Source organism: Dendrobates tinctorius, unplaced genomic scaffold (genome assembly GCF_039654945.1).
Source record: "Dendrobates tinctorius isolate UK_male_01 unplaced genomic scaffold, ASM3965494v1 ptg000001l, whole genome shotgun sequence".
NCBI classification, from domain to species: Eukaryota; Metazoa; Chordata; class Amphibia; order Anura; family Dendrobatidae; genus Dendrobates; species Dendrobates tinctorius.
Genome location: NW_027361669.1, coordinates 19,615,703 through 19,637,085, shown reverse-complemented (window position 1 = coordinate 19,637,085; position 21,383 = coordinate 19,615,703). Strand labels below are relative to the sequence as shown.

General features: G+C 41.2%; 1 protein-coding gene across 1 annotated transcript in view; it reads right to left on the bottom strand.

Annotated features, from left to right (window-relative positions):
• The window catches only part of PDLIM4 (PDZ and LIM domain 4), a 213,415-nt gene that overhangs the window by 97,633 nt on the left and 94,399 nt on the right, over positions 1 to 21,383 (bottom strand). Inside the window, exon 3 of the mRNA XM_073570139.1 lies at positions 1,002 to 1,080. Coding sequence (XP_073426240.1) covers positions 1,002 to 1,080 — 79 coding nt within the window. The remainder of the gene's footprint in view (positions 1 to 1,001; positions 1,081 to 21,383) is intronic.

Sequence of the window (21,383 nt, the reverse complement as noted above, 5' to 3'; positions counted from 1 at the left end):
CTAAAAAAAGTACCAGTGCTATCTGTGTGTACCATCAAATGGAGCTATGCTCATTGACAGTAGCCAAGGTGTGAAAGTGCATATTTTTTTAAACTTGATACTAAATAACTCGAGATGTCTTGAAAATTTTGTTTCCATTTTTCCTTATTTGCACATCATTAAAATGACTATTGATCCTGTGTTCTCCATAATTCCACGGGTACTCTCATTAGTTCATTCATTAGCGACAACACAAAACTTTTTCTCAATAATTGTAACAATATTTTGTACTTTTTTTCCCCTTTTTAACCTCACAAAGACTTATTAAAACAGTGATTCCACAGTGATAAAAGTAAAACGACTGTGGAATTTTCTGCTGACAAAATTTCGCAGGGAGCTAAAACAACATGTAGGCATTCGATTTCATTTCAATCAGATGCATCACATAAGATCATTGTGGAGAATAGGTCCAGGACTGATTATATCTATTGGGGAAAAACCAAGGTCTGGAATGCATAGTAGACATCTGAAATAAACCAATTGTAAAACACAGTCATGAAGAACCCCCGGCATTTATGTACAGACAATCTATCTAGTACCTTACAAAAAAGATGGACTTATCCACTAAATCCAGTTTTATGCACGAATGGCTATGGATTAGCAACAAAGAGTATACTTATTTAGAATTCCTCCAAGTTCATAAAACTTTGAACTGTCATAGTGACATGGCAGAAGCTTGATTACTACATATTTGGGTGCCAATTCCCCTACCAATCACTGTAAAGCATGGCTGTATTTGGCTCTACTTGCTTGATTCTGAGACACGAGCAGAGAGATGTGTGGACTATGAGCCTGTAAACCACTAACCTCAGTTTTCCAAGGATCAGCTGAGCAGAGCTTATAGGGATCAGTGTAGATCTCATCACCCAAACCCTCACAAACATATTGTCACTTCAGCGTTTTTCTGACATTGGAGGTATGTGTTAGGTGTGACAAAACTTACAGTAACATAGTTCTCTTACCTGTAACTCTGATTCCAAACTATATTTGCGAGTCTGCTGTCTGATCTCTTCTGTAGGTGACCAAGGCCTCCCTTCACACCTGAAACCAAAGGTGAAACTACAGTTACTAATCAATCACTAACATCCAAAAAATGGCCTGATATTACGCAAGGCTCCCTTTTTTTTGTTTTATAGAGAAAAATAGCAATATTCCCTGAATTCATGAATTTAGTCATGGGACCAATATAATATAAAATATACATTTTTATATAAAATTTGCAATATAGAACAGTATTCTGTATAGAATATACTGTATAAATAGTGAATATATATATTGTACATCCTTCTTAAAAAAAATGTTAATATGGACTAAGTGCATGTGCACACAGCACCATTATAATATGAAATATACATTTGATTATAACATTTGCAATATTGAACAATTTAATATATATTCAACTATAAGCTGATGCACATAATTTTACCACAAAAAACTGGGAAAGCTTATTGACTCGAGTATATTGACCCCTCATCCCCATCCTGATATGACGGCCTCCTGATCCCCATCCATGTATGCATGGCTCCATCATCCCTCTCCAGGTATGCATGGTCTCCTCATCCTTATTCTGGTATGCATAGTTTCCTCATCCCCATCCTTGTATGCATGGCTCCATCATGCCCATCCTTGTATGCATGGCTCCATCATCCCTCTCCAAGTATGCATGGTCTCCTCATCCTTATTCTGGTATGCATAGTTTCCTCATCCCCATCTTTGCATGCATGGCTCCTTCATCCCTCTCCTGGTATGCATGGTCTCCTCATCTTTATTCTGGTATGCATAGTTTCCTCATCCCCATCCTTGTATGCATGGCTCCATCATCCCTATCCTGGTATGCGTGGCCCCCTCATCCCTATCCAGGTATGCGAGGCCCCCTCATCCCTATCCTGGTATGCATGCTCCCCTCATCCCTATCGTGGTATGCATGGCCCTCTCATCCCTATCCTGGTATGCATGACTCCTCCCTATCCTTGAATGCATGGCTCTTCATCCCCATTCTGGTCTGCATGGCTCTTCATCCCCATCCTGGTCTGCATGGCTCTTCATCCCTCTCCTGGTATGCATGGTCTCCTCATACTTAATCTGGTATGCATGATCTCCTCATCCCCATACTTGCATACATGGCTCCTCATACCCATCCTGGTCTGCATGGCCTCCTCCTCTCTATCCTGGTATGCATGGCTCCTCATCCCTATTCTGGTCTGCATAGCTTTTCATCCCTATCCTAGAATGCATAGCTCCTCCTCCCTATCCTTGTGTGCATGGCCCCATCAGAAAAATATAAAAAAAATAAATAAACCATTCTACTTACCTATGGGCGTGGAGGGCAGTGAATATTCATTCCCTTAAGTAGCGGTCACACATGATCGCCTGGCGGTTGCACTATGCCGGCGGTGGTGACTAATGTGCTCGCTATTACAGAGAAATGAATATTCACTGGGAATATTCATTTGTCTTTAGCAGCAGGCACAGGCTTTAGCCGCAGCAGCTGGATCCTGCCTCCTGCGACCCACCGCTCCGCTGCTGCCGCTCCCTCTGTCCTCTGGGACCCTCACTCGATTATAAGCCGAGGGAGGGCTTTCTCAGCACAAAAAATGGGCTGAAAAACTCGGATTATACTCAAGTATATATGGTATATATATACAGTAGGAAAAATACACTGCAGATTTTGCAAATTTTCCCACCTACAAAGAATAGAGAGGTCTGTAATTTTTATTGTAGGTACACTTCAACTGTGAGAGACAGATTCTGAAATTAAAAAACAGAGAATCTCATTGTATGATTTTTAAATAATTCAAATACATTTTATTGCATTAAATAAGCATTTGATCACCTACCAACCAGCAAGAATTGTGTCTCTCACAGACCTGTTAGTTTTTCTTTAAGAAGCCCTCCTACTCTGAACCCATAACCTGTATTACATGAACCTGCTTAAATTTGTTACTTCAATAAAAGACATGTGTCCACACACTCAATCAATCACACTCCAACCTCTCCACCATGGCCAAGACCAAAGAGCTGTCAAAGTACACCAGATACAAAATTGTAGACCTGCACAAGGCTGGGATGGGCTACAGGACAAAAAGAAAGCGGTTTGGTGAGAAGGCAACATTTGTTGGCACAATTATTAGAAAATGGAGGAAACATAAGAAGTCTGTCAATCTTCCTCAGTCTGGTGCTCCATGCAGGATCTCACCTTGTGGGATAAGGATGATTTTGAGAAAGGTAAGGAATCAGCTCAGAACTACATGGGAGGATCTGGTCAATGACCTGAAGAGAGTTGGGCCACAGTCTCAAACATTACCTTTAGTAACACACTACGCCGTGATGGATTAAAATCTTGCAGTGCATGCAAGGTCCCCATGCTCCCGCCAGCACATGTCTAGGCCTGTTTGAAGTTCACCAATGACCATCTGGATAATCCAGAGGAGGCATGGGAGAAGATCATGTGGTCAGATGAGACCAAAATAGAACTTTATGGTATCAACTCCATCCCAAGAACACCATCCCAACCGTGAAGCATGGTGGGGGAAACATCATACTTTGGGGATGATTTTCTGTATCGCGAGCTTTTGGCCAACAACCTCCTTCCCTCAATAAGAACATTGAAGATGGGTCGTGGCTGGGACTTCCAGCATGACAATGACCTGAAAAACACAGCCAGGGAAACTAAAGAGTGGCTCTGTAAGAAGCATTTCAAGGTCCTGGAGTGGCTTAGCCACTTAGCCAGCCTCCAGACCTGAACCCAATCTTTGGAGTGAGCTGAAACTCAATGTTGATCCAGCAGCAGCCCCAAACCTGAAAGATCTGGTGAAGATCTGTATGGAGGAGTGGCCCGCAATCCCGACTGCAGTGTGTTCAAACTTGGTCAAGAACTACAGAAAATGTCTGACCTCTGTTCCAGAGGAAAACTAATTGACAGATACAATTATATGACACCTTCTCTGTGTTTTGGAGACATTTCTGGTTTCGGTATACAAATACTGTTGAAAAACTGATCAAAAATATTTACGTGTGCATGATGCCTTAGGGTATGTGCATATGAGACCGCCAGTTTCAAGTACATTGTGCCCGGAATTTGCCTAATCCCCCCCCCCCCCGCAAAGGCACCCCATAAAATCATTATAATGCACAACATCATCAAAACCACTTGCTGTGCCCATCTTCTGCTTTGTACACTGATTGGTAGTATTACTGGCTGTCCTTGTAAATGAATGGCCCTCCATTTACTACATGGACGGGACAGGTCTGTTGGAGAAAGAACAGATCTTTGTGAGAGGATGTCCACTATGGCTCATTGCGAGAATCCCGATGATAATTACACTGAAAATACTAAAAACAATTATAATAGTACATGTACAGTATATTAATAATTCCATTATTGCATTTCTAAGCAGTGTAGGAGCTCCTTTCCATATGCATGTTGTTGGCTAAAATGAATCTCCACTTTTGCACCATTTTATTAGAGATCTCTGTCCATATATATGAATATGTACGGTACATATGTATTGGGCAAAGATGACTTACTTTTCCAATACGTCCAATAAAATATTTCAACGCCAGTTAGTAAAAGATTAGTCATCGCTCTCACATATTCAACACCTTATAAGTGAAGTGTCTGTGACACATGTTGTTGAGAGGTCCTTCATATAGCACTTTGATGGAACATTAAGTAAATTCCTAAGTGTTTAAGTAATTAGAAATGCGGCTAGTTTATGGTAGATTTCTAAAATCTGACAATTCAGGCATGACTGCGCGTCTCACTCCCAGACATAGGAGAAAGTGTGACTTCTTACACCTATTCTTCAACTTCATAAGAAGGTGTAAATGTCAGAAATTCAGGTGGGTTCACGCAATTAAGTATCTGCTATTCATTCTGTGATTTTACTAAGGAACTGGAGCTCTGACTTCCGATGTGATACAGTTTGCACGTTATATCAAATGGCACAATAACTATTTTTCCATGGAAATATAAATAAAACCGATACTTGTAGGTTTTGCAACTTAATATGAAAGCAGAATAATGCAGAGACAGAGACCCTGACTCCAATGATGTATCACTTACTGGGCTGCTTATTAGAGTTTTGATAAAATCACTGTTGTATCAGCAGGAGATTATCATTAGAGGACTAGTAAACCTGCTGAAGGCAGTCCTTCATATTCACTAGCTCTGTGTAACCCCATGCCCACCACTGATTGGCAGATTTCTGTGTATACTATGCATAGGCAGAAGGCTGCCAATCAGTGGTGTGGGTGGGGTTTTACACAGCTCAGCTCTCCAATAACTGGTAGATCTGAAGCAGATAAAACAGTGATCAAAATGACAGCAAGAAGGTCAATAATGATACATCATTGTCATCCGAGTCTCTGACCCTTATTCATGCTGCTTTCAGATGGGGTAGCAAAAACCTTGTGACAGGTTCACCTTTAAGATATAATTCATACTTGATACACCCTGTTGGATAAAGCCTCAGCGCCAATCTTGCTTTCTGATGTTCTGGAAAAATACTGTACTACCACATACTACTATTAGGCACGGAGTTGGCTAGCTTTATACTGAACTTGTTCTGAATTCTAGACAGAAGAATAGCAGAAATATCTGAATGTAAATGCTTGAGACGTCCTCCAAGACCTAGAAGATCTTCGGCCCTGCAGTATGCATGACACAGGTAATCCTGGAAAGTAAGCAACATAATCTTCTTTCCATTCCAGTAATCCTGACGACAAGCTGGTTTAATACACCACTATTCAGTCCAATGGATACTTAAAGTTCTCAGGAATAATGTGACGAGAACAGTTGTTTCATATACGACTACTAGAAAAAAAATCCATGTCTACAACAAGAAAATGACTTTTGAGGAACCTTTGCCTGGTTTTCAGTGACAGTGGTACATGAAGAGGTTAAGCCGATGCTACAACCACTATAACCAGTAATGTCATATCATGAAGGGTCCTGTCCACACTGTAGTCAGAAACCTTCGACCTGCAGTTTCCACAGATATGACAGAGAAGTGCTGCATGCAATCATGTCTGCCATCAAAATAATGGGAACCTTGAAGGAACCATTACTTTCAATATCGTCCATTAGACGTAAAGTGTTATATGTCGTATAATGGATCCGGCTGAAAATTGTTGCTTTTGTAATAAACAGAAGGCACAAAGGCAGTCTGAAGTTTACACCAAAGAAAAAAGGACAGTATGTCTGAGGCAAGGTTGGACACTGACACACTGACAGTATGTTCTCGCACAAGGGCCCTTTGAAGCCCAATAATGTTAGTGGGCTCTTAGTCCAATAATGTGTCCATGACGGAAGCTCTTTGCTGTTTTGAAAGTGCAAGTGGGCCCATTTATGTATTGTGCCCCTGTGCGGATTAACAGGTTGCACCAATGATATATTTGACCCTGGTCTAACAAATAAGATGCACTCTGTAAGCCATAGGATGTAAATATGAAATATATGAAATATGAATTGCATTACTTATCTAAATAATAAGAAAAAATGGAGATGCTTAGCACTTAATTTGGCCAATTCATGTGTGCCCAGCAACCAACGACATGGCGATCTCCAGTTGCTGGGAACCTATCTAAAGTGAATCCTCTCTTAGGCTGAAGCCTGCATTTATGGGTAGGTAGATCCCTGCCGTAATTAAAACCGCCACAGGCTGGTTGGTGGAGTTCTCAGTCAGAGAGCCAATATACTAATGACAAAAGATCGACTGGCATCTCTAGCTGTTTTCTGATTTTTAAAGCCACAAATGTGAACAAAAATATCAGTGTGGTAAACCTGACATTGTCATTTTAAGTTAGTACACTTTAAAGTGCACCTGTCACCTCTTTATGGCCGCTATAAGATTCTATAATGCTGTAGATAAGCCACCGGTCTGACCTGCAAGATAAGAAAAATAAGTTTTATTATACTCATCTGGGAAGGGGGAGGGGGCGGTCTGATGTGGTCCAGTCCGATGGGTGTTGCATGTCCGGGTCCGGCGCCTCCCATCTTCTTGCGATGCCATCCTCATGCTTGCTTCATCGCTCCCAGTATCACACTTCTGCGCAGGTGTAGTTCTCTGCCCTGTTGAGGGCACAGCAATTTACTGCAGTGCGCAGGCGCTGGGCCTCTGACCTTTCCCAGCGCCTGCGCACTGCAGTAGTTTGCTCTGCCCTCAACAGGGCAGATAAGTACGCCTGTGCAGGAGCGCGATGTCAGGAGCGAGGAAGCAAGCAGGAGGGCGGCATCGCAAGAAGATGGGAGGCACCGGACCTGGACCTGCGACACCCATCGGACCGGACCGCCCCCCAGGTAAGTATAATAAAACTTATTTTTCTTATCTTTCAGGTTGGATCGGGGGCTTATATACAGCATTATAGAAGACAAAGTATCATAACTGTATCCTTAACAGTACCACTTGACTTCCTGCCCATTTTTTGCCACTTTCTTTTCATATTGGTCTGTTAGTTACTTAAATCTGGTGATTCGGTGCTGGCATCCAAAGAGCACTAAGTGAATTGAAAATGAGCCACTTAAACCAGCAACGCTGACAAAGATTTCCCCTTGTTCTATAAATGAAGCCTTATGAAGTTATTAAGGGTGGTTTCACTGCTGTTTCCACATGAAATGGAACTTTCCGTTTAGACAGAACTGGCTTGTACGCTGCATTTTTTGGAAAATGTATTCTATTTACAAGCATATCTGGTGGCTACCGGCACTTCCCCCTTTTCATGCTACGGTTGATTGCTAAAATCAGAGGTCTAAAGTCTGCAACATGAACAAATGTCCTAAGTCACAATATGTCAGCATTAGCCTTATGAGTGTATATACTTTCGGATGCATACTACATAACTACAAGTTGCTGCTTACCGGTAATATGATGATGATTTTGTTTTACAGTTTATAAAGTTGTGAATTTCAGTGTACAGTAATGTGGTTTAGATGGATACTATTTATTTGGAGAAGCCTTAGGTTTGGGTACATGTATGACTCTATTTAATTAAACTGCCAGAAACCTTAGCATATATCAACCATAGAAGCCTATATCTGGGCCGTGCACTGCTTCAGCTCCTAACATGTGGCAAGCTCCAGCTAGTAAAGTATGAAGGCCAATATTGTAGAGGTAGCAATTAAGCTTGAAGAACTTTTTTAGGGTTGTTCTACACCATCGTACCACTAGCTGTCATTCAAAAGCATTTCTAAAGCACGAGATCAGTATCCAGCCATACTGGAGATCAAGAACGTCTGAGCCTGAATTTTACTTGAAAAAAAATAATAATAATAATAATAATAATAATAATAATAATAATAAAAAGATGAAGACGCAATTTTTCTTTTGTTTTGCTTCCTTGTGCAACCAGTTCACAATTTATTGGTAAATTTCTAGGTGGAATTACAGAAGAACTATACAACTCTAAGAAAGGGAGCTCCAGATCTGTCATTTCCTGAACTGGGGAGGACATCTGGCCTCGGGATCCCCTCTCTGATACCTCCATACCCTGGTAAGCCCTGTTACTGGTGTCTTTGGTTGATCCTTCACCTTATTATTGGTAGTACGCTTTATAAGTATGGGTCACTTAGCCTGGGCTTCCTACACTTGATGGGGTTAGGTTTTCAGAGGGGTTGTCCCTACCTCTGCCTGTATGTTGTTGGTGCACTATGGTCACTTTGTTACTATGTCTTTTAGATATATGTTTTTTCTACTTGAATAAAATTGATCACCTTTTTTAAAAAACTAATTTCACCTAGTACTCCTTTATTTTCTGGTGCTGCTATGTTTCTTGTAGTTGGTGTAGCTTTTTTATAGGGAGACTCACCACCTGGTGGCTTTTTCCCTGGCATCATTATGAAACTGGGTTGGTTTCTAACATTTCCTGAACAAGACTTATCGGAAGAGCTGAAAGGTCCTCGTAAATGTGACACAAAGTCAGGGCCTCCATGATGCATAAAATGCTTGCATACCTGCCACCTAGGCCAGCTATGTAGTCTCTAGAGCACTTATTACCACATTTTAATAGCCGATGGACAGCATATTACACATGGCACAAGTAGGATCCTGGTGGAAGGACCAACAAATAGTAACTCTTTTCTGATTCCACTATGTGGTAGTTTTAGGGTACGCCCACACCCCCAAATCTGTACGAACGCCACAGCTGCATAATTCACACCAAATTGTGAGGATTCCACTGGGGAATTGCTAAAGATTCACTTTGCATTGCAATATGTGAAATCGTCAGTAACATCTGTAATGCAAATAACAGGACGTGGATGTCAAATTCTCAGTGCCACTCAATTTATACTGAGGATATTCCAACCACGAGAATTTTCCCTGCTTGGGTAAGGTCTCGTTCACATCTCGATTTTTATCTTTAGTGCATATGTCAGGAAAAGTGCCTAACGTATACATTAAAAGAAACGTTAACAGATGCCTGATAGTGGCATTTGTCCCCAGCAGCCTATAATAGTATCCATTTGATATACAGTATTGACATAAGAAAATCAATTTCTAGGGGTATATATGGCAATGGCACAGGCATCTGAAACGCATAAGCTATTATACTATTCTTTAACAGATATGTCATGAAAATCTCATGGCACATATATTTAATGAATGCCTGTGACTGAAAGCCAACCAGTGGCATCTAGCACCCACAGGATTACACTTACCATGGTACATAAAATGCAGAGTGCCCAATATACATTATTTTTATTACATACAGTTGGTCGAAAAGCCCAGTCTACTATGCTGTTATGCCATGTCATACACCGGTCAAAGGGAGACCAAAAGGGCGGTCTTTTGGCCTCTAACTGATGGACCCCTATCATCACATTTAGTGTATACAGCATGTTAGAAGCAAGCAAAGAAAGAGATGTGAAAAGGGCCTGATATTTGGCGCATACACAGTCACCTCCAGAAACCATATGTGACAGTTTTGCACATTAAGCATATCAGAGAGACACGAAAATTGATTTCAGATGTGCCAGTGGCTTCTCTAAGAATTTTCTTCATGTGCCGGCCTTTTTTGCTCTCCTTTTTGAAAACTTAAAATAGACAGCCAAGAGTAATACACTCTGCCTGAGGCATGTAAAAAAGCATTTAGCCTTTTAGAACGCCGCTTAATTTATAGCTGTTATTCTAGCCTTGAGGACTATATCGTAGAGATACAAGAGTAATGACATGTTCAAATGCATTTTTCACTTTTATCACAACACTGCATATTTCATCCAAGTCGGTGTAAGACTTAATACTTTTGTCTCACGATGTCCTGTTTGTGTAATAGAGAAAAGTAGGACCTGGGGAATCAATTGCTTTACTAATCACTGTCAGTATACACAACAATGGGTCCTCAACATACAAATGTAATGGAAATACACTTTGTATAAGGACACTGATGATATGAGGGTGCTGGAAGCAAAGCAGCCTCTATCCAAACTTGACTCCCATGTGGTTTACAAGCTGGCAAGACTTGGTGCAGTCAGTGTTTTAGGCCCCCATTTAAGGTGTATGCGGGGAAAAGCTTTAGATGCACACATTACACAGGCTATGAATGAGGCATAGAAGGGCCATCTGTTATCCATATAGTACTAGGGGTGTTCAAGTAGCTATCTACCCCAGCATGTTCAGTCAGGGCTGACCTTTTCTGTGCATGTTGAGACATGTATGGACATGCAACAGACACAGTAGAAATTCAGTCTGATGAAAGCATTGGAAGTGACAGGATGGCAAGTGCAGTACAGTGCGGCTCTACAAAGAAAGTTAGGGATTTGGAGCTTTGTTCTGTGATTAAATACCTTAAGAGGAAAAGAAGCCTATGGAAATCCATGAAAGGATGATTGCTGCGTATGGTGATGATGCACCTTCCTACTACCCAAAACATTTGGGGGCCAAGAAACTTAAATGGAGTAGTGAATCAACTGAAGATGCCCACCATTCAAGGAGACTTATTGAAGCATAATCAGAGGAATTGTGCCATAAAGTGAAGGCCATTATTTTGGAAGATTGTTGGGTCAAAGTCAGTGTTATGGTTCATGAATTAAGAATTTCAGTTGGTACAGTTTCCAGTATCACTCATGATGTTTTGATTATGCCAAATGTCAGTTCCTGGTGGGTGCCTTGAATCTTGACGCCTGAACAAAAAACACATCATTATTAGGGGTGATGAAACAAGGGTCCACCACCATGATCTTGAGACACAACAAGAGTCCATGCAATGGAAGCACATGGGGTCACCAACTTCAAATAAATTTTGTGTTCAGCTATTAGCTGAAAAGATCACTGCAAATGTTTTTTTGGGACACATAAGGCGTCATATTACTATTATTCATGCAATGCAAGACAACAATTACTGGAGACACCTATGCTTCAACAACAAAGGTAAGGCAATCAAAGAGAAATGCTGTGGGAAGTTGTCAGCTGGGGTGTGTTGCTGCTTCATGACAATGCACCAGCTCACAAGTCTCGAAAATCTTAAGCTATCAGGGAGCTTAACCATCCACTCTACAGTTCAGACCAGTCTCCCAGTGATTACTTTCTATTTCAAAATTTTTGTGTGGGCAAAAATTTTCTAACAGGTTTCTTGCTACAGCAAGAAGTCTCCTTGTATACTGTGGGCATCCGATCACTGGAGGTGAAGTGGAATAAGTGTGTTGAAGCCCATTTTTCTTAGAAAATGTTTTCATATTCAGGTAGATAAACTATTGAGCATGCCTTGTGATATGGAATCTGTTTAATGGAAACATCAATAGCTTTTCATGACATGTACATTGAATGGATGCCGTTACATGGGCATGTTTACACAGTGCTTTTTTTTTTTGCAGAAATTTTTTTTTACATATGAAAAACATGGGAGTGTTGGCAGGACAAAATACTGCATACATTACATGCATATTTAATGTATTTTTCATGCAGTTTTTGATGTGATTTTTATGCATTCAATTGAATGGCTAAAAAACGCAGCCAAAATATTTAAAGAAATTACATGCTAAGGTTTTAAAAACAAACACCACAATTTAAAAAAACGCAGGAGGAAAAAATACGATGTGAATGAGATTTTACAAATTTATTACTGTAAAACACTGCATAATTATATACACAAAAAAACAAAGAAAAAATGTGTCAAAAACGCTAAGTGTGAACAGGCCCTATTGGTGAGAGCTGACACTGCTTGGCATACGTCTAATCTGTCACCCATAGACTGTAAAGGCATCATTAATAAACATGACATGAACAACTATTCCAAATCTCATCATGTATCCATCAAGCCAATGACTGTGATCCATAGTTTAATAAACAAAACAAATGAATGTGTTTAATTTATACTTTTGATTACTGGAAAATGGCAGACTACTAATGTATTCCATACCTTTTTTTGTGGTAAACTGATGTATACCGGCCAGTTATAGGCCAAAAGAGTCAAAAGAGTATACATTTAGCTTCCATACAGCCAGTATATGTCAGTCTACTAAAAGAAAAAAAAATATGGAATAGAGTAGTAGATCAGACTTCTGGCAATAGTAACCTATGGAGACGTTTATTGTAGGGAGCTTTCCCAACATAAATCCTAAATGTAGGGCAAGTGATGTTAACAATGCCTAATAGACAATAGTAACAAGAGAGAAAGACTGGAAGGAAACAAAGCGCGAATAGCGTCTTATCTGGGAAAGCAGGCATGGAGGACATAGCACAATTGCGCTCCGGTTAGGGTTGTGTACACACAACCACTGAAAGCACTTGAGGCTGTTGCAGACCCACAAGGAGATAGAGCATAGGTAGTGGAAAAAAACAATAGGCTGATTCTGCGCTGCTGTAGGAAGAATGACGGATGGCAATCTAATAGTAAGTGGTTTATTTGCCAACGCGTTTCGAAGCATTTAGCTTCGCCATCAGGACAACCACGATAAAGATACATTCAGCATGAACTGGTATAAATAAACACAAAGGTTTGAAAAAAGTCATGCATTTTTTTCAACTGTTTGTGTCTATTTATACCTGTTCATGCTGAATGTATCTTCATCGTGGTTGTCCTGATGGCAAAGCTAAATCCTTCGAAACGCGTTGGCAAATAAACCACTTACTATTAGATTGGAATCCGTCATTCTTCGTCCTACGGCAGCGCCGAATCAAGCCATTTGTTTTTTCCACTACCCATAATAAACAATGGTAGGCGTTTGCTCAAATGTTTGTTTTTGTATCCAGTTCAATGTTCTGTAAATGCCTTTTTTATAGCTGTGCCTGGCTTGCCACTTACTACAACAAGGGTGGAGGCCCAGTGTATGGTTTACCACCATGTTATAGCCCCATACAAAGTGGTTTAATGAATTACAGGTGAACCATAACTTTTTTATTTTACTGTCAATAGAGATACTAGCTGTTTCCAGCCAGCTAACGCTCGGCACGCTCATTGCTATCTAATTAACGCTGCTGGTGATTAACTAAAGTAAATAATGACAACATTCAATAGCGCTTACGCAGGTGGTAAATTAAATTAAAATTAAGTTAATAACAATAATAATCATTAAAAATCTGAATAATACTAATGATACATTTTATTCACAGTGTAAAATCAAAAACAAACTGGATTCAGTAAGATGTGCATTTTTTATTCATTCCAGCACCTAAACAAATTTCATAACGAAACACAAATTAAGTTAAAATTTCTCTGTAAACACAATTAAATGTATAGCCATTTTCGTAATTTTCAAAGATCTTTCCTTGACTTCTACCAGGTATAATTTGAACTGAAAGACCTTTACAACTTGTTACTCTAGAGAATGCAGTGTATAATTGACCATGTGTGAATACAGGATCAGGTAGGAGAACGCCAATCTTATCGAATGTTTGTCCTTGCGATTTAGTAATTGTCATGGAATTAGCCAGACGAAGTGGGAATTGTTTTCTTGTTAACTTAAACGGGATATCGCAATTTTCGCTAGTGTCCAATGGTATTCTTGGAATGAGAACCTTTTGACCATGATGCTCCCCAGAAAAAATACTGCAGTCGATGAGATTTGTGCCAAGAGTTTCTACAATTAATCGAGTACCATTGCACAGTCCTTTCTTTGGATTTAGATTGCGGAGTAGCATGACACAGCAGCCTTTCTTAAGGTTCAGCATATGAGGAGGGAGGCCCATAGGAGTTAGGGAATGTACAAATTCGATGGGGTACTGAGCTCTTTCTTCTTCTGTCTCACAGGATGAAATATTGTCGACACTGAAGTATGATTTAGTCTGACCTCTAAGCATGTTCAACACTTGTTCATTGACTGTCAGCGTGTCACAGTTTTTAGGGTATAGTTCTGCTCTGGAAGCAAGATCAGCAGGAGTGAGAGAGTTCAGGTCATTCCCAAATATGCTCATCACGACGTCATGAGTCAGAATGTCTTTGCTCAGCTTCACAAAATCCACCAGATTCCCATCTTCAACTCCTGATCCAACTGTTAGCAGCCACTCACAAAATTCAACCTCATCAGAATTGGCTCGCATGTTCCTGATTAATTTCAGTTCCTTGAAGGATTTCCAGACTGGACTGCTCTTGACACACGCCTCTACAATACTAACGCGATTTACATGAAGTACAACTGGGACTTGCTGACAAAAATCTCCTCCAACAACAATCGGGATCCCACCAAAAGGTTCTTCATTGTGAAGGAGAATACGTAAGCTTCTATCAACGGTATTGAAAAGATGAACGTGAGACATTGAAATTTCATCCCATATAATAAGTTTAGTATCCCGAAACTCTCGGCAGACTGAGGTTCCTTCTTTAATACTTGATACAGTTCTCTCATTCAAATGAATTGAAATTCCAAATCCGTAGTGGACTGTTTTACCGCCTGTGTAAAACAAAAAAAATCTTCAATACAGACATCTTAAATTTACGTTTTTCAGTATTCTGTAATCGTAATTAAAATTACCTTTTAGTAATGTAGCTGCCAAACCGGTAGGTACAATTACCTTTTAGTAATGTAGCTGCCAAACCGGTAGGAGCAACTGTTTTTACAATGCCACCATTCCCAAGTATAGTAGATGTCAAAGCCTTGTACACGAAAGTCTTTCCACAACCTCCTGCACCAGATAGAAAAAAGCATTTTTGTGATGTGGTTGGATTATTAACTGCATTCATGATTGTTTCAAAGGCGCCTCGTTGTTCTAGGTTCATCAGAAACTGCAGTCGCTCAGATTCTTGTTTCTCCCTTTCCACATCAACAATGTCACAGATTTTATACGCATCTGATGGAGAAGGTAGTCCACAACTTTTGCAATCTTTAGCAAACTGTCGTAAGTGGTCTTGGATATCGGCAAGTGTTTGCTGCTCGGCCATGTATTCGTTATGAGTCAGGAGGAAGTCTTCCATCATGTTATTTTTATATTTGTTGTATAAATCAAGTCCACTTGTGATGTTGGCGTGGTTCAGGATTGCAGCAAATAGCTGTCGAAGCTCACCGGGGATTCTAAATAAAGATGCTTCTTCCATTGTTTTGTCCCACTCTGAATCGTCATGCAATAATCCCATGGCCTTTGCTGCCAGAATATAAGTTCATATGTGTGTCCTTCCACTGTTCTCAGATCTTCGAATGATGCAGCATCTGTAAACAACATAAAGAAAATAATTAAAAATTATAAAAAGTCAGGATGATCTAATAACGTACAATTAGATGAATATGACTTACCCTTGATATGCATCAGGAGTAGGCGCAGGGAAAATCTTTCCATATCTTGTGGAGAGACAGAGTACATTCTTGGAAGGATCTTTTCAGCATCTCTTTTTCTTGTTTTCCAAAACTTATTTGTCCAGACATAATGGTAGGGTATTTCACAATATAAATACTGACGTGCTGATGGATCAGTTTGGTTTAGAATGAACCATTTCGTAAGTTTTGTGCCATCATGCAGAGCTTTTTCCACAGAAAGCTGCTCCGTTCCATCCTCAAAGTAAACTGATTGTTGGAAAGGTGCAGACATCTCAAATTTTCGCAGCCGCCACATTGCTTCAGGCGATGCCAAATATCGTGTGTCGATATAAGTCTTAATCTCGTCCCAGTGGTAGGTGCTGGTGTTGCTGACTTCGTTCACTTGGAACAATGGCTGCATCATGTCCTTTGTACACGTACTTGAAAATATATTTGAAGGTCTGGATGGAAGAGCATATTTCCACATTTATGTGTGCGCTGTATTTCTGAGAGGGGTTGTATGGTACAACCCAGTGGCTGTCAACTTCCACATCCCTAATCTTGAGCTTAATGCCATCTTTTCGTCTGCGGTATACTGGATAACCATCCACATTAATATTTGTTTCTTCGCTGAAGTCTTTGGGAAACTTTTTGGAGCATGTCCAGATTCCTTTTACATCTTCCATACACGGTGAATTTCTATTGTGTCCTCCACAGGGCCCATGAATCATGCAGCTGGTGACAACATCGTAAAGCTCCTTGTTAATATCTGGGTCAGGAATTTCTACACAAACAGCATTGTCACAATCGATAGCTTCTCGAAACTTGTCTTCGTCGTCCAGAATTAAGAGCATATGGCAATGAGGAAGACCTGAAACAATAAAAGGATGCATTAAATGTGCATTATTAATCATTCCATTCTTAACATTACTGTTACGAACAATGTACATAATACCTCTTTTTTGAAATTCAATGACGTATGTGTATGCCTTTACTTGTCCCATCACTCCACCATTTTTTGCAGTCAAGTCGTTTAGCAACTCTTGTAGCTTTAAGTGGAATATGGTAGATACCAAATCTGGGCGGTCTATTGCTGTTTCATGTTGTAAAAGGCCGGACTGAATTTCTTCCCACTTTGGGTTGCAAGTGAACGTAATAAATAATTCCGGCTTTCCAAATTTTGCTACCAAAGTCATCGCATCTTGGTAATTCTGTGTCATGGCACGTTTTCCACCGGTAAAAGAAGAGGGAAGTATGACGATGCGACTCGGTCTCAGATCTTGTTGTTCAGCCCTACTGTTGATATAATCCATAAGCCTGACATATAATTCTACTCTGAGTTTCTTTTGGTTTTGTCTGTTCCAGTACAGTCGCTGCGCTTCAACCTTTAGGTAGGCATCAATTATGTATTGTTGTGTCAGCTTGCCAGAATGTAACAGCGGGTTGAAGGATTGTCGATCCTGAAGATGGTACACATAGAATTCCATCATCGACACATTTCTGTTTGCTTTTTTTTCTTGTTCCCCTGCATCGTGACTGATATCTTCCTGTTCTTCATCGTCACCTTCCTCCATTTCATGACTTTTCCTTTTTGCAGTTCTCCCTTGCTTCCGTATTCAGGTTGCCATACATGTTCACCATACGGAAAGAGGAGTGGATACACCATTGGATCACAGTTTGGGCTATGGTACACAATATTCTGTAGTCCTCGCTGCCCAATGGGATGAACGGCAATGTCTCTTTTGATCGGCAGCTCTCCATCATCGGAGACAAACACAGCTGCAACTTCATTGGCTGTCGGCAAGTTGTATCGGCGAGGGTCGTGTTGTCTATCCTTGGTTATCCACATTTCGATTTTATGCTGGTCGTAGCCATGCTGATCAATCAAATCCTTCATCATCTTGAAAGCCTCAGCAAATGGGTTGATATCTCTGAGTAAACAGTCAATAGTATTCATTATGTCCCTCTTGCATCCTTCATTTTGCTCGCTATTTAATCGTTGAATGTTTGCATACTCAGGATCCAATATATAGAGTTGTGAATATGAAGGAGTATCAGATCTAAAGAAAGCACAAATATATTTTTAATTATTGAAAAAGAGTAGTAATGAATTAAAAACGTACATTTAATTGTATTCAGGTCTTTTACCTTAGAGAAGTTGATGTGCAGTGGTACACTTGTCCATGAATGACTAAAACGGGTGGGCCACCGGAAAATTTCATTGACTGAAATCCAAAGGATGCAAAGGCAAAAGCACTGTTGTACTTTCTGATGTTCTTCCTAAAATTTTTTGCCTTGTTCGTATCTTCAGTTAACCATGCTTGAAACTGCTGAGGATATTATTTACTTCACGTAAGTGTATAGTACCACGACGCAAACTGTGCACTGTGTAATTTTTCTTTCCAAAAGTGAGATGCACCGCAATCACTACACGTAACGTCTCGCTTTCCCACGTGGTGTTCACTAGGTATATTCTATGGATTTCTTGCTGCATACCTCGAAGGTGGTGGCAGTTTACGTCTACGGGCATTGTTGTCTTCAACTTCCGCAGGTGTCAAATTCCTTCTTCGTTGACGCTGGTTATATATATCAGGTTCCCTTCTTTCTGTCACTCGGTTGATATAAACCTTGTGATATCTCTCTCCTTCCTTATCAATCTGCTCAGGTGTTCGTTGTTGATAACCAATCCTACGATTTTGTCGATATTGTTGTTGTCGATCAGCTACTGCATCGTTGTCCGGATTTTCCTGTGGCCTGTGAGATGGACCTCGCGACTCTTCTTGAGTCATTTTGTTTGGGAGAATGCGGATGCAATTAAATGTACGTTTACCTTGGCTGAAGTGGTTGAATTACATAGAAAGGAAGTGCTGCGTGTGGTAATGTGGGGGGGCGGAGCCTCGTGTGGTAATGTGTGGGGACGGAGCCTCGTGTGGTAATGTGTGGGGACGGAGCCTCGTGTGGTAATGTGGGGGGACAGAGCCTCGTGTGGTAATGTGTGGGGACGGAGCCTCGTGTGGTAATGTGTTGGGGCAGAGCCTCATGTGGTAATGTGTGGGGACGGAGCCTCGTGTGGTAATGTGTGGGGACGGAGCCTCGTGTGGTAATGTGGGGGGACGGAGCCTCGTGTGGTAATGTGGGGGAACGGAGCCTTGTGTGGTAATGTGTGGGGACAGAGCCTCGTGTGGTAATGTGTGGGGATGGAGCCTCGTGTGGTAATGTGTTGGGGCAGAGCCTCATGTGGTAATGTGTGGGGACGGAGCCTCGTGTGGTAATGTGTGGGGACGGAGCCTCGTGTGGTAATGTGGGGGGACGGAGCCTCGTGTGGTAATGTGGGGGAACGGAGCCTTGTGTGGTAATGTGTGGGGACAGAGCCTCGTGTGGTAATGTGTGGGGATGGAGCCTCGTGTGGTAAAGTGTGTGGACGGAGCCTCGTGTGGTAAAGTGTGTGGACGGAGCCTCGTGTGGAAATGTGTGGGGATGGAGCCTCGTGTGGAAATGTGTGGGGACGGAGCCTCATGTGGTAATGTGGGGGGACGGAGCCTCGTGTGGTAATGTGGGGGGACGGAGCCTCGTGTGGTAATGTGGGGGGACGGAGCCTCGTGTGGTAATGTGTGGGGACGAAGCCTCGTTTGGTAATGTGGGGGGGCGGGATTATGTGTGGTAATGTGGGGGGGCGGGATTATGTGTGGTAATGTGGTGGGGGTGAGATTGTGTGTGGTAATGGGGTGGGGGCGGGATTATTTGTGGTGATTAGGTGGAGGGCGGGGCTACTGTGCAGGGGGCGGGATTAGCGAGTAATCACGATGCCTCTTATATATATAGATGAGGGCTTGTTTAGTGTGGGACGAGTTGCATTTCTGAATGTGCGCCTCACCACAAAAATTTGTGGAGTAAGGAATGCCACCCCTTGCCACATGAGTTTGACGAGCGGGATGTCGCATTATTCCATCATACCCACTTTATCAGAGCTGGACGTAAAAACATCAAAAGTCGCTACATTTTTCAAAGCTTTTTATACCAGTTTTCTGGAGTAAAAAAATGTGATAAATCATGGCTTAAGGGTACCGTTACACTTAGCGACGCACCAGCGATCCCAACAATGATACGACCTGGTAAGGATCGCTGGTACATCGCTACATGGTCGCTAGTAAGCTGTCAAACAGTCAGATTTACCCAACGACGCAGCAACTATCCAGTGATCCATATAACGACCTCGGCGGATATTGGGACCTTGTTACACAGCAGCGATTCTGACAACTCCCGCCTGCGTCCATGACTTCTGAGTCGCTAACGAGGTCGCTCATCGGTGTCAAACACAGCGAAGCATGCTGGCCAGCGGGACGCCGACGATCAAAAAATGGCCTAGGATATTCCAGCATGATCAGCGATATCCAGCGGGGGCCTGGTCGCAGCTATGTGTCACACGTAACAAGATCGCTGGCGAGTTCGCTGTTGCATTACAAAATCGGTGACGCTTTAGCAATCTTGCTAGCGATCTCGCTATGTGAGATGGGGCCTTAAATTTACTTTTACAAATGCATGTTTGTAAAAGTGCCTAACAAGCATATATATTTATTTTGCTTATTTTGCTTAGTTATATAGAACCATCATATTCACAGCGCTTTAGAGACACCGCCATCTCTGTCCCCGATGGGGCGCAATCTAAATTCCCTATCAGTATGTCTGTGGAATGTGGGAGGAAATCGGAGTGCCCGGAGGAAACCCATGGGGAGAACACACAAACTCCTGCAGATGTTGTCCTTGGTGGGATTTGAGCCCAGGACCCCAGAGCTGCAAAGCAACATTATTTATTCTGAACAAGGAGAGCTATCAAGAAAAAAGTTTGCAATGACAAAATTGCTGTTTTTGGGCTACCCAGCCTCTACCAGACAAAAGGATTTAAATACGATCAAATAGTCATCTGTACCCCAAATGGTGCCAGTAAAAAATGATGGAATCAAAACTGATTGCAAACATAACATCAGTATATAATACACGTCTTATTGTTCCTAACAAAATTAGGAGAAAAGGAAACACTTTTAAAGTTTGATAATAAGATAAGACAATATACAAGTTTACACCTGTAGGGCAAAAGCATTAATCACAGGCCGCACGCCTTACTGCAGACACCTACACACAGCCAATTCCACATTAATTGCATCACTGACCACAAGTGAGTCATTTTACATATAATTGGGTATTTTCTATGCTTGACCAATCAGTTAATAAGCTACTTCAGAGCGTTTCGCAGCCATTAAGCCCTGTTACGTCTAAGTATGAATAGCCTCATTCATAAGATGTGTAGACGATTCTTCACAAGGGCACATACATGACAGAAGGGAATCAGACTGTCTCTCTGCACAAGACTGAACGTTTATTACATCATGTGTCTGCTGACATTTTGAAATTAATCGAATGCATATTTTGATTAAAAAAAATCGAACTGTAAAATATATAATAAAACTGTAAATAAGTTATATAAGAGAAAAGGAGAAAAACGTGGGGCTCGGACAGCCCCTTTATATGAATATTCTAAACCTAAATCTTGAAATGATAGAAAGTGAGAACTCCCCATTCTGACTAAATGTCCTTAAATGTCCATATTCTCCTTCTTTCGTTTATTTTTCTGGTTTGCTTTCTATCCACTGATTGATGAGCCCATTAACCATCTAAAGTACCTAACAGA